At 51.4% G+C, this 13,361-nt stretch overlaps 1 protein-coding gene across 3 annotated transcripts in view; it reads left to right on the top strand.

Annotated features, from left to right (window-relative positions):
* TIMELESS (timeless circadian regulator) overlaps positions 1-13,361 on the top strand; it is a 215,369-nt gene that overhangs the window by 63,197 nt on the left and 138,811 nt on the right. For all 3 annotated transcript variants that reach the window (XM_075337008.1, XM_075337010.1, XM_075337009.1), the window contains 3 exons: positions 9,579-9,712; positions 11,772-11,859; positions 12,234-12,410. In XM_075337008.1, the coding sequence (XP_075193123.1) occupies positions 9,579-9,712; positions 11,772-11,859; positions 12,234-12,410 (399 nt within the window). The remainder of the gene's footprint in view (positions 1-9,578; positions 9,713-11,771; positions 11,860-12,233; positions 12,411-13,361) is intronic.

Below are 13,361 nucleotides of genomic sequence, written 5' to 3'. Positions count from 1 at the left end.
TGTGTGGCCTCCGGAGGCATAGCCTATGCACCCAATTGTCTGGGTCTCCCAATTGGAGCTAGAAGAAAAGGAATTTACGGTAAGTAAACAAAATTCCCTTCTTTTCAGTGAACTTTGAATTTATGTTGCCGTTTTCATGTACACTGTGTAGTGAAATGAATGGTGCCACTCAAAGTACAACTCATCCCACAAAAAACGAGCCTTCATACACCTATGTGAACAGGAAAATAAAAAAAGTTATGGCTCTGGGGAAAAAAGGAAGGCAAAAACAATATTGTAACAACAGAAATTGGCCGAGTCGTGAATTTATTAAAAGATTAAAAGGAATCTGTCACCAGTTTTTTCTTTGTCGCTCTATTGGGAGACCCAGACAATTGGGTGTATAGGCTATGCCTCCGGAGGCCGCACAAAGTATTACACTCAAAAGTGTTAAGCCCCTCCCCTTCTGCCTATACACCCCCCGTGCTCCCACGGGCTCCTCAGTTTTATTGCTTTGTGCGAAGGAGGCAGACCTGCACACATAGCTCCACAGATTGGTCAGCAGCAGCTGCTGACCAGGTCGGATGGAAGTAAAGTGAGCCCATATAGGGCCCCCAGCATGCTCCCTTCTCACCCCACTCTTGTCGGCGGTGTTGTTAAGGTTGAGGTATCCATTGCGGGTACGGAGGCTGGAGCCCACATGCTGTTTTCCTTCCCCATCCCCCTCAGGGCTCTGGGCGAAGTGGGATCCTATCGGTCTCCAGGCACTGAGACCGTGCTTCATCCACAACTCCTGTGGAGCCTGCTGGATAGGAGCCGGGTACCGTTCAGGGACATGGCCCTGCTACTTGAAGGTACTCTGTATCCCTGTGGGGACCGCGCACGGCAACACCTCAGCTTTGCTGGGTGTGCTAGTGCACCGGGGACCGCGGCGCTGACCGGGTTAAACTGTGCCATTACACACTCAGCGTCGCTGAGTGTGTTTATATGTAGGGGCTACCGCGCTAACCGCCGCTGCCATGGGAAACTGCGGCGCGGCTGGGACTTGTAGTTCGCCGGGGACTTCGGCGCCGGCCGCGCTTTTACGGCGGCCACGCTTATACTCGAGTCCCCGGCTTTCTTGCGGCCTAGTTTCCTTTTCTCCCGCCCCCAGCCCTGACAGGCAGGGGAAGGGCGGGACGCTGCACGGAACGAGCAGCACTGAGGGCTGGAGTATGATTTCCATTCTCCACCCCCCTCACTGTGCACAGTGTGAGCACCAGTTCCCGCACTTTCTCGGCCACGCCCACGGCTCCCTCCTCTCGTCAGGACGCCGCAGCCATTCCTGTCAGCTCCTCCGACGCTGCAGAGAGGGACAAACCCTGGGAGACCCAGACACGGTCTCTGGTGGCCTCACAACCGCTTTAAAGCGGGTGGTAAGCAGCACCTGTTGGTGCTAGCCCCATGGTGCTGTAGTGTATTGATACATTATTTGTTTATAGTATACTCTTTCACTGTATGAGCACAGTTCATTCTGGCTATATACCCTATTGTGTTACTCAGGGAAAACAATAGCATGGCGCCCACAAAGGCAGGGGTGCCAAAACACAGGCTTATTATGCTGCCTGCGCCGCTTGTACGACCCAGCTGCCGGCAGGTCCCACTGACCCTCATTGTGTGCAATGTTCGGCCCCTGTGGCACTTCTTCAGCCAGAGCCTCTGCTAAGAGGGGCCCAGGGGGAGCCACCTGTTGACACTGTCCAGGTGACGGGGACTGAGTTTGCAAAACTCTCTGAGACTATGGCTAAGATACTAGAAGCCTTGCAGTCCAGGCCGGTATCTCAGCAAAGGGACTCTGTTGAATCATTGTTCCCTGGCCCCCCTCAGTTGGACCAACAATGTCCTCCCGGGGTATCTCATACATCCCAGGCTGAGGGTTCTGACTTAGACCCCAGTCCCAGACCGACTAAGCGGGCTCGCTTAGAATTTCCCTCGACATCATATTGTTCAGGGTCTCAGCGGGGGGAATCTCTGGTTGATGATGCGGAGACAGCTGATCAGGATTCTGATCCTGAGGGCGCTCTCAATCTTAATACTCCAGACGGGGACGCCATAGTGAACGATCTTATTGCGTCCATCAATCAAATGCTGGATATTTCTCCCTCAACTCCTCCGGCGGAGGAGTCAGCTTCTCAGCAGGAGAAATTCCGTTTCAGGTTCCCCAAGCGTACACCGAGTATGTTTCTAGACCACTCTGATTTCAGAGAGGCAGTCCAGAATCACCATGCTTGTCCAGATAAGCGTTTTTTCTAAGCGCATTAAGGATACACGTTATCCTTTTCCCCCTGACGTGGTTAAAGGTTGGACTCAGTGTCCCAAAGTGGATCCTCCAATCTCCAGACTGGCGGCTAGATCCATACTTGCAGTGGAAGATGGGGCCTCGCTCAAAGATGCCACTGACAGGCAGATGGAGCTCTGGTTGAAATACATCTATGAAGCTATCGGAGCTTCTTTTGCCCCAGCATTCGCAGCCGTATGGGCGCTACAAGCTATCTCAGCAGGTCAAGCGCAAATTGAAGCAGCCACATGCACGTCCGCGCCACAAGTGGCATCCATTACCACCCAGACCTCGGCATTTGCGTCTTACGCTATTAATGCTGTCCTGGACTCTGCGAGCCGTACGGCGGTTGCGGCCGCCAATTCGGTGGTACTCCGCAGGGCCTTGTGGCTACGGGAATGGAAGGCAGATTCTGCTTCCAAAAAGCGCTTAACCAGTTTGCCAATTTCTGGCGACAGGCTGTTTGGCGAGCGTTTGGATGAAATCATCAAACAATCCAAGGGAAAGGATACATCCTTACCCCAGCCCAAACAGAACATACCCCAACAGAGGAGAGGGCAGTCGAGGTTTCGGTCCTTTCGGGGCGAGGGCAGGTCCCAATTCTCCTCGTCCAAAAGGTCTCAGAAAGAACAAAGGAACTCTGATGCATGGCGGTCTAAGTCACGTCCTAAAAAGACCACCGGAGGCGCCGCTAACAAAGCGGCTTCCTCATGACTTTCGACCTCCTCTAGCAGCATCCTCGGTCGCTGGCAGGCTCTCCCGCTTTTGCGACACCTGGCTGCCACAAATAAAAGACCGCTGGGTGAGAGACATTCTGTCTCACGGTTACAAGATAGAGTTCACCTCTCGTCCCCCGACTCGATTCTTCAGGTCATCCCCGCCTCCCGAGCGAGCCGAGGCTCTTCTGCAGGCGCTGCACACTCTGAAGGTAGAAGGAGTGGTGATCCCTGTTCCTCTCCAGCAACAGAGCCACGGTTTTTACTCCAACTTGTTGGTAGTCCCAAAGAAGGACGGGTCTTTCCGCCCGGTCCTGGACCTGAAACTGCTCAACAAACACGTAAAAGCCAAGACGGTTCAGGATGGAATCCCTCCGCTCCGTCATCGCTTCAATGTCCCAAGGAGATTTCCTTGCATCGATCGATATCAAAGATGCTTATCTCCACGTACCGATTGCTCCAGAACACCAGCGCTTCTTGCGCTTCGCCATAGGAAACGAACAACTGCAATTCGTGGCACTGCCGTTCGGCCTGGCAACAGCCCCACGGGTTTTTACCAAGGTTATGGCTACTGTAGTAGCGCTCCTACACTCGCAGGGTTACTCGGTGATCCCGTACTTGGACGATCTGCTAATCAAGGCACCTCTCAAGAGGCATGCCAACGCAGCCTCGACGCTACCCTGGAGACTCTCCAGGGTTTCGGGTGGATCATCAATTTTCCAAAGTCAAATCTGACACCGGCCCAATCACTGACGTATCTTGGCATGGAGTTTCATACCCTCTCAGCGATAGTGAAGCTTCTGCTGATCAAGCAGCAGTCACTACAGAAAGGGGTACAATCTCTCCTTCAAGGCCAGTCACACCCCTTGAGGCGCTTCATGCACTTCCTGGGGAAGATGGTGGCAGCAATGGAGGCAGTCCCTTTCGCGCAGTTTCACCTGCGTCCCCTTCAATGGGACATCCTACGCAAATGGGACAGGTAGTCGACGTCCCTCGACAGGACCGTCTCCCTCTCTCAGGCGACCAAAGCTTCCCTTCGGTGGTGGCTTCTTCCCACTTCATTATCAAAGGGGAAATCCTTCCTACCCCCATCCTGGGAAGTAGTCACGACGGACGCGAGTCTGTCAGGGTGGGGAGCAGTTTTTCTCCACCACAGGGCTCAGGGTACGTGGACCCAGCAAGAGTCCTCGCTTCAGATCAACGTTCTGGAAATACGGGCAGTGTATCTTGCCCTGAAAGTGTTCCAGCAGTGGCTGGAAGGCAAGCAGATCCGAATTCAGTCGGACAATTCCACAGCGGTGGCATACATCAACCACCAAGGCGGCACACGCAGCCGGCAAGCCTTCCAGGAAGTCCGGCGGATTTTGATGTGGGTGGAAGCCACGGCCTCCACCATATCCGCAGTTCACATCCCAGGCGTGGAAAACTGGGAAGCAGGTTATCTCAGTCGCCAGGGCATGGACGCAGGGGAATGGTCCCTTCACCCGGACGTGTTTCAGGAGATCTGTTGCCACTGGGGGGTGCCGGACGTCGACCTCATGGCGTCCCGGCACAACAACAATGTACCAATGTTCATGGCACGGTCTCAAGATCCCAGAGCTATGGCGGCAGACGCCTTAGTTCAGGATTGGTCGCAGTTTCAGCTCCCTTATGTGTTTCCTCCGCTGGCACTGTTGCCCAGAGTGTTACGCAAGAACAGGGCCGACTGCCGCCGCGCCATCCTCGTCGCTCCAGACTGGCCGAGGAGGTCGTGGTACCCGGATCTGTGGCATCTCACGGTCGGCCAACCGTGGGCACTACCAGACCGAACAGACTTGCTATCTCAAGGGCCGTTTTTCCATCTGAATTCTGCGGCCCTCAACCTGACTGTGTGGCCATTGAGTCCTGGATCCTAGCGTCTCCAGGGTTATCTCAAGACGTCATCGCCACTATGAGACAGGCTAGGAAACCAACGTCCGCCAAGATCTATCACAGGACGTGTAAAATTTTTCTGTCGTGGTGCTCTGCTCAGGGTTTTTCTCCCTGGCCATTTGCATTACCTACTTTTCTGTCCTTCCTTCAATCTGGACTGGAAAAGGGTTTGTCGCTCGGCTCCCTTAAGGGACAAGTCTCAGCGCTCTCTGTGTTTTTCCAGAAGCGCCTAGCCAGACTTCCACAGGTACGCACGTTCCTGCAGTGGGTTTGTCACATAGTTCCACCTTACAAGCGGCCGTTAGAACCCTGGGATCTAAACAGGGTGCTGATGGTTCTTCAGAAACCACCATTCGAGCCAATGAGAGATATTTCCCTCTCACGACTTTCGCAGAAAGTGGTTTTTCTAGTAGCAGTCACTTCCCTTCGGAGAGTGTCTGAGCTAGCAGCGTTGTCGTGCCAAGCCCCTTTCCTGGTGTTTCACCAGGACAAGGTGGTTCTACGTCCGGTTCCGGAATTTCTCCCTAAGGTGGTATCCCCCTTTCATCTCAATCAGGATATTTCCTTACCCTCTTTTTGTCCTCATCCAGTTCACCAATGTGAAAAGGATTTGCACTTGTTAGATCTGGTGAGAGCACTCAGACTCTACATTTCTCGTACGGCGCCCCTGCGCCGCTCGGATGCACTCTTTGTCCTTGTCGCTGGCCAGCGTAAAGGGTCACAGGCTTCCAAATCAACCCTGGCTCGGTGGATCAAGGAGCCAATTATCGAAGCTTACCGTTCGGCTGGGCTTCCGGTTCCCTCAGGGCTGAAGGCCCATTCTACCAGAGCCGTGGGCGCGTCCTGGGCTTTGAGGCACCAGGCTACGGCTCAGCAGGTGTGTCAGGCGGCTACCTGGTCGAGCCTGCACACTTTCACGAAGCACTATCAGGTGCATACCTATGCTTCGGCGGATGCCAGCCTAGGTAGACGAGTCCTTCAGGCGGCGGTTGCCCACCTGTAGGAAAGGGCCGTTTTACGGCTCTCTTACGAGGTATTATTTTACCCACCCAGGGACTGCTTTTGGACGTCCCAATTGTCTGGGTCTCCCAATAGAGCGACAAAGAAGAAGGGAATTTTGTTTACTTACCGTAAATTCCTTTTCTTCTAGCTCTAATTGGGAGACCCAGCACCCGCCCCTGTTTTTTTGTGTACACATGTTGTTCATGTTGAATGGTTTCAGTTCTCCGATATTCCTTCGGATTGAAGTTACCGTATTTTTCGGACCATAAGACGCACTTTTTTTCCCCCAAATGTTGGGGGAAAGTTGGGGGTGCGTCTTATGGTCTGACTATAGGGCTGCGGCTGGGAATGAGGGTGCTGCGGGTCATCGGGGGCACGAGCAGGCAGCAGCAGCGCCTGCTCGTGACCACATGGGCCCGCTCATTACATATGCACGCCCATCCTCCCGCCCATCTCTCAGCGCTGAAGCCGGCACTGACAGTTGGGCGGGAGGATGAGCGGGGACGCGCGCATAGTAAAGAGCCGGCCGCATGATCACCCCTGGCAATTACAGCCTGGAGTGATCATGTGCGGCTGTATTCACTGCTCCCCGCGCGTCATTACCAGCGCGGGGTGCAGTGAATCAGTGCACTCACCCGTCCCCGTGTGTGGAGCCGCCCCCTGCTGCACGCGATGACTTCCTGTCTGTGCCGGTCAGCTGATCTGTGCCGGTCAGCTGATCTGTGCTGAGCTGGTCAGCTGATCGGCACAGACAGGAAGACATCGCGATGTTGCAGGGGAACGGCTCCACACACACAGATCAGCGTGCCAGAGAGGAAGATGTGATCGGTGCTGCAGGGAGTGAGGAAAAGGTGAGTATAAACGTTTATTTTTTTCTCTGTGCTATAGGATACAGGCCATATACCAGGATGGTATATGAGCACGATGGGAGTATATGAGCAGGCAGGATGGGGGGGCATGTAAACAGGCTGGATGGGGGGGCATGTAAACAGGCTGGATGGGGGGGGCATGTGAACAGGCTGGATGGGGGGGGCATGTGAACAGGCTGGATGGGGGGGGCATGTGAACAGGCTGGATGGGGGGGGCATGTGAACAGGCTGGATGGGGGGGCATGTGAACAGGCTGGATGGGGGGGGCATGTGAACAGGCTGGATGGGGGGGGCATGTGAACAGGCTGGATGGGGGGGGGGCATGTGAACAGGCTGGATGGGGGGGGCATGTGAACAGGCTGGATGGGGGGGGGCATGTGAACAGGCTGGATGGGGGGGGGCATGTGAACAGGCTGGATGGGGGGGGGGCATGTGAACAGGCTGGATGGGGGGGGGCATGTGAACAGGCTGGATGGGGGGGGGCATGTGAACAGGCTGGATGGGGGGGGCATGTGAACAGGCTGGATGGGGGGGGCATGTGAACAGGCTGGATGGGGGGGGCATGTGAACAGGCTGGATGGGGGGGGGCATGTGAACAGGCTGGATGGGGGGGGGGCATGTGAACAGGCTGGATGGGGGGGGGGCATGTGAACAGGCTGGATGGGGGGGGGGCATGTGAACAGGCTGGATGGGGGGGGGCATGTGAACAGGCTGGATGGGGGGGGGCATGTGAACAGGCTGGATGGGGGGGGGCATGTGAACAGGCTGGATGGGGGGGGGCATGTGAACAGGCTGGATGGGGGGGGGCATGTGAACAGGCTGGATGGGGGGGGGCATGTGAACAGGCTGGATGGGGGGGGGCATGTGAACAGGCTGGATGGGGGGGCATGTGAACAGGCTGGATGGGGGGGGCATGTGAACAGGCTGGATGGGGGGGGCATGTGAACAGGCTGGATGGGGGGGGCATGTGAACAGGCTGGATGGGGGGGGCATGTGAACAGGCTGGATGGGGGGGGGCATGTGAACAGGCTGGATGGGGGGGGGCATGTGAACAGGCTGGATGGGGGGGGGGCATGTGAACAGGCTGGATGGGGGGGGCATGTGAACAGGCTGGATGGGGGGGGCATGTGAACAGGCTGGATGGGGGGGGCATGTGAACAGGCTGGATGGGGGGGCATGTGAACAGGCTGGATGGGGGGGGCATGTGAACAGGCTGGATGGGGGGGGCATGTGAACAGGCTGGATGGGGGGGGCATGTGAACAGGCTGGATGGGGGGGCATGTGAACAGGCTGGATGGGGGGGGCATGTGAACAGGCTGGATGGGGGGGCATGTGAACAGGCTGGATGGGGGGGCATGTGAACAGGCTGGATGGGGGGGGCATATGAACAGGCTGGATGGGGGGGGGCATGTGAACAGGCTGGATGGGGGGGGCATGTGAACAGGCTGGATGGGGGGGGCATGTGAACAGGCTGGATGGGGGGGGCATGTGAACAGGCTGGATGGGGGGGGCATGTGAACAGGCTGGATGGGGGGGGCATGTGAACAGGCTGGATGGGGGGGGCATGTGAACAGGCTGGATGGGGGGGGCATGTGAACAGGCTGGATGGGGGGGGCATGTGAACAGGCTGGATGGGGGGGGCATGTGAACAGGCTGGATGGGGGGGGCATGTGAACAGGCTGGATGGGGGTTTATAGCAGGATCATATACAAGGCAGGAGGATCATTACCAGGATGGGGTACCTTAGTAGAGAATTTGGGGACATTACCCCCATAACAGTGTCAGCAGCAGATCCTCGCCCTATAACAGTGTGTCATGACCACATTTTTTGCTTAAAGTTTTATTTTCCCATTTTCCTCCTCTAAAACCAGGGTGCGTCTTATAGTCCGGTGCGTCTTATAGTCCGAAAAATACGGTACTTTAAACCAGTTTTTAATTCTTTTTCCTCCTTCTTGCTTTTGCACCAAAACTGAGGAGCCCGTGGGAGCACGGGGGGTGTATAGGCAGAAGGGGAGGGGCTTAACACTTTTGAGTGTAATACTTTGTGCGGCCTCCGGAGGCATAGCTATACACCCAATTGTCTGGGTCTCCCAATTAGAGCTAGAAGAAAAGGAATTTACGGTAAGTAAACAAAATTCCCTTCTTTTTGCCACCTAATCTGAGAGCAGCATAATGTAGGGGCAGAGATCCTTATTCCAGTGATCTGTCACTTACTGGGCTTCTTGGTGTAGTTTTTATAAAATCACTGATTAGTCAGCAGTAAATTATCATTAGAGGACTACTTGGCGTGCAGCTAGGTAGTCCGGCATATTCATGCACTCTCTATAATTGCTAGATCTGCAGCAGAGAAAACATTGATTTTATCAAAATGACAGCAAACAGCTCAGTAAGTGACACATTGCTGGAATCAGGATCTCTGTCTCTACATTATGATGTTCTCAGATGGGTGAGCAAAAACCTGGTATCAGATTCCCTTTTAAGTAATAAAAAAATTAATGTGAACACTCTGGATTGGCAAGTCCTTTGATTCTTCGAATACTTGTACGGTAGTGAAGTATTTTTGCTGGAGTATATTTCCTTCTATATATTCAAAGCTGTGTATATCTAACTGGCATCACAAGTGCTGTTCAAGGATGAAATCCAGACATTTATTTATGTTTGTCAAATATTGTCAGATTTTTTATTGTTTTTGTATGTGATCCTGTTTGCTCATCTAGGAGCATTTCCTAAATCCTTTGTCTATTTTTTTTAATTACATCTTTCCATAAATTAACTGCTTTACAGAACGCCGAGCAATTGGCTTCGACTGGTCAGGGTCGATTTTCAGCTGAAAGAGCAACAGACCTTAAAGATTTGGAGATACTTCGCGAACGGGAAATGGCAGAAAAAAAGAGCAGAGTTTTTCAACGTAGTACCCGGTGAGTTTGTTAGACATTTCATCATAAAGAAGTCTTGTTAATTCTTTTGACCGTTTTGATTATGGAAACATTTGTATTTTTCTTTACTTACATTGTGTTATTCTCCTGTGATTCTTCATGTATATATGAGAAATCAACACCTGACTGTTACCAATCCAGTATTCAGTCCCATGCCTTCCTATTCCAACAATCACTTCTTTTGTAGTGTCAGGCTATGTGGTGAAACTATTGACAAGATACGTAGTCACACCCAGTTGTCAATGTATTTATGCATTTCCAGAAACAGTAATTAAGGAAGGGCAAAGTACAGAGAAAAAATGGAAGGGCAAAGTACAGAGAAAAAATGGTCCAGTAATGTTTGTTGAAAAGCTTAAGTAGTTACAAAAACAGACGTGTCTGTAGTTACCTAGGTCTACTTTACACTAAAGCCATAAACTCATTTTTACTGTGTCTAATGAAATGAGTAGTTAGTGTGATTTTTTTTTTTTTTTTTTTTTTTTTTTTTGTTTTTTGTCTTACTCTTAAGAAAACAAATGCTTTTCCACACTTTATTCATATTTATTAACTTGCTTCTTCAAGACTAGTACATTAAAGTATAATCGTTGTTTTAATTTTTATTTCATAAATCAATAATACACATGAAAATGAACAACTTTGTAATATCTTATCAGACAAATTTTCTTCTTTCTCTGCCAGAATTGATCAGTCATTATCAAAATTCTCAATTCTGAGGTAAAATCTGTATTCAGTGAAGACTTTCCCATTTCTGAGATGGGAGATGGCAGCTGTTACTGATGAGATTCTATGTAGGGAGGAGGGGCGAAGCTCTGGCTCCTTCCTCTGCCTCCCTCTAGCTCCTCCCTCTGCTTTCTCCAGCCCTTCGCTTTGCCTCCAGCCCCTTCACTTTGCCTCCAGCCCCTTCGCTTTGCCTCCAGCCCCTTCGCTTTGCCTCCAGCCCCTTCGCTTTGCCTCCAGCCCCTTCGCTTTGCCTCCAGCCCCTTCGCTTTGCCTCCAGCCCCTTCGCTTTGCCTCCAGCCCCTTCGCTTTGCCTCCAGCCCCTTCGCTTTGCCTCCAGCCCCTTCGCTTTGCCTCCAGCCCCTTCGCTTTGCCTCCAGCCCCTTCGCTTTGCCTCCAGCCCCTTCGCTTTGCCTCCAGCCCCTTCGCTTTGCCTCCAGCCCCTTCGCTTTGCCTCCAGCCCCTTCGCTTTGCCTCCAGCCCCTTCGCTTTGCCTCCAGCCCCTTCGCTTTGCCTCCAGCCCCTTCGCTTTGACTCCAGCCCCTTCGCTTTGACTCCAGCCCCTTCGCTTTGACTCCAGCCCCTTCGCTTTGACTCCAGCCCCTTCGCTTTGACTCCAGCCCCTTCGCTTTGACTCCAGCCCCTTCGCTTTGACTCCAGCCCCTTCGCTTTGACTCCAGCCCCTTCGCTTTGCCTCCAGCCCCTTCGCTTTGACTCCAGCCCCTTCGCTTTGACTCCAGCCCCTTCGCTTTGACTCCAGCCCCTTCGCTTTGACTCCAGCCCCTTGCTTTGACTCCAGCTCCTTGCTTTGCCTCCAGCCCCTTGCTTTGCCTCCAGCCCCTTCGCTTTGCCTCCAGCCCCTTCGCTTTGCCTCCAGCCCCTTCGCTTTGCCTCCAGCCCCTTCGCTTTGCCTCCAGCCCCTTCGCTTTGCCTCCAGCCCCTTCGCTTTGCCTCCAGCCCCTTCGCTTTGACTCCAGCCCCTTCGCTTTGACTCCAGCCCCTTCGCTTTGACTCCAGCCCCTTCGCTTTGACTCCAGCCCCTTCGCTTTGACTCCAGCCCCTGACTTCTCTAGAAAAACTACTATCTCCGTAATGGGAAAGTCTTCACTGAATACAGATTTTTCCTCAGAATTGAGAATTTTGATACATACCAATTCTAGCAGAGAGAGAAGCAAATTTCTCTGATAAGATATATTACAAAGTTTCTTATTTTCATATGTACTATTCATTTATGAAATAAAAATGTAAACGTTGGTTGCGCTTTAAATGTATGTGTAGAATGTACATGACTTGCACTTTCAAAGCTGTGTTTTTCTTGTTCTAGTCATTCTCGGTTTGGTGGCTCATATATAATTCAGGGTTTAAAGTCTATTGGAGATAAAGATATAATTTTCCACAAGGGGCTTCATAATGTAAGTATTTCTCATTTGAAGTGAGCTGGATATAAAGTCAAACAAAAATATTAATCATGTGTGTACTAATGACAAGGAACACATGGTAACTATTTTTGAGGTCACACGTAACTTAATGTGAATATACAATGGATGGTGGCTATTTTGTATATTTATGTTCTTGAATAATTAACTAAAACCTTCACACTGTCCATCTGAAGTTTTTCTGTTTAATATCTGTATTTTTACTTTTTGGGGTTATATCCCTGTATGCACCCTGCCTAGATGGAGGAGAATGTTTAGTTTGTAGCATATATACAATACTTAACTTCTATTTGTTATGTAGGTTTTGTTCTAGTAATGTGTATTAAGAGTTAACATTTTGTGAACAACAGTTTGAGAATTACACCCATGACCTTGGAAAGGAATTGAAAAGAGTGCCTAAGAGGAAACAGCAAGCCAAGGAAGCAGACCTGCATCGTCGTTCCGCTTTAAATGTCCGCCTGTTCCTGAAGGAGTTTTGCGTAGATTTTCTGGAGAATTGCTATAATCGGCTCATGTTTCTTGTGAAGGTAAATGTTGGTTATAAGTGGATTTCTAAGGTTGTGTGCCCACTATCAGTTTTCACAGCAGTTTGGACGCAGCATGCTTCAGCTGCATCCAAACCGCTGTGATGTACAGTACAAGCACAGTGGATGGGATTGCTAGAAATCCCGGGCCCACAGTGCTTGTTTTTTTACGTGCATACACTGACCTGCGGTGTGGCTTTTTGAGCCGCAGCATGTCAATTGTTTGTTGCTGAGTCACAAGCGTCCTCCGCAGGGAAAACAAGAGAGAGACCGCAACCGCCTGATCCAAGATCGTGGGCACGGGCAGCTGTAATCTCCTACGGAGGAGACTCACTGCCCCGCAAGTCAGTACCCGCCGCGTCCTGATCATGGGGCACGTACCCTAAAGGAATTATAAACTGAGACTGATTATTAGGCTATGTGCGCACAGTGCGTTTTTTTGCGGTGTTTTTGCGCGTTTTTCGGATGCGTTTTTGTGCTCAAAACTGCATGACTTTGCTTTTTCAGCAAAGTCTGAGTTTTCATTTTTGCTGTCTGCACACTTTTTTTTTTTTAGCTGCGTTTTTGAGCTTAAAAAATAAATGGACATGGCAATTCTTTTGTGTTTTTCTGCGTTTTCCCCCATGCAATGCATTGGAAAAACGCAGAAAAACGCAGAGATCAAAAACGCAACCAAAAAACGCACCAAAATGCAGTAAAAACGCATGCGTTTTTATCGGTGCAAGTTTTTGCCGCGGGAGCGTTTTTATGCGTTATTAGCGGCCAAAAATCCAGCGTAAAAAAAAACGCTGTGTGCGCACATAGCCTTAATCTTGCTTACAATGTTTGTTTCTTTTCCTACATGATTAGTTAAGCCCTTAATAACGAGCTCTATAGGCGTATAACCTTTTTGGAAGAATTGAGTGGGCTCAGGAGATGATTCGGCCCGGTTTTTGGCAGATAATGGCTATGTCA

Source organism: Anomaloglossus baeobatrachus, chromosome 2 (assembly GCF_048569485.1).
Source record: "Anomaloglossus baeobatrachus isolate aAnoBae1 chromosome 2, aAnoBae1.hap1, whole genome shotgun sequence".
In the NCBI taxonomy this organism is placed as follows: Eukaryota; Metazoa; Chordata; class Amphibia; order Anura; family Aromobatidae; genus Anomaloglossus; species Anomaloglossus baeobatrachus.
The sequence above is the reverse complement of the archived record's forward strand: the minus strand, read 5'-3'. Positions and strand labels throughout refer to the sequence as shown.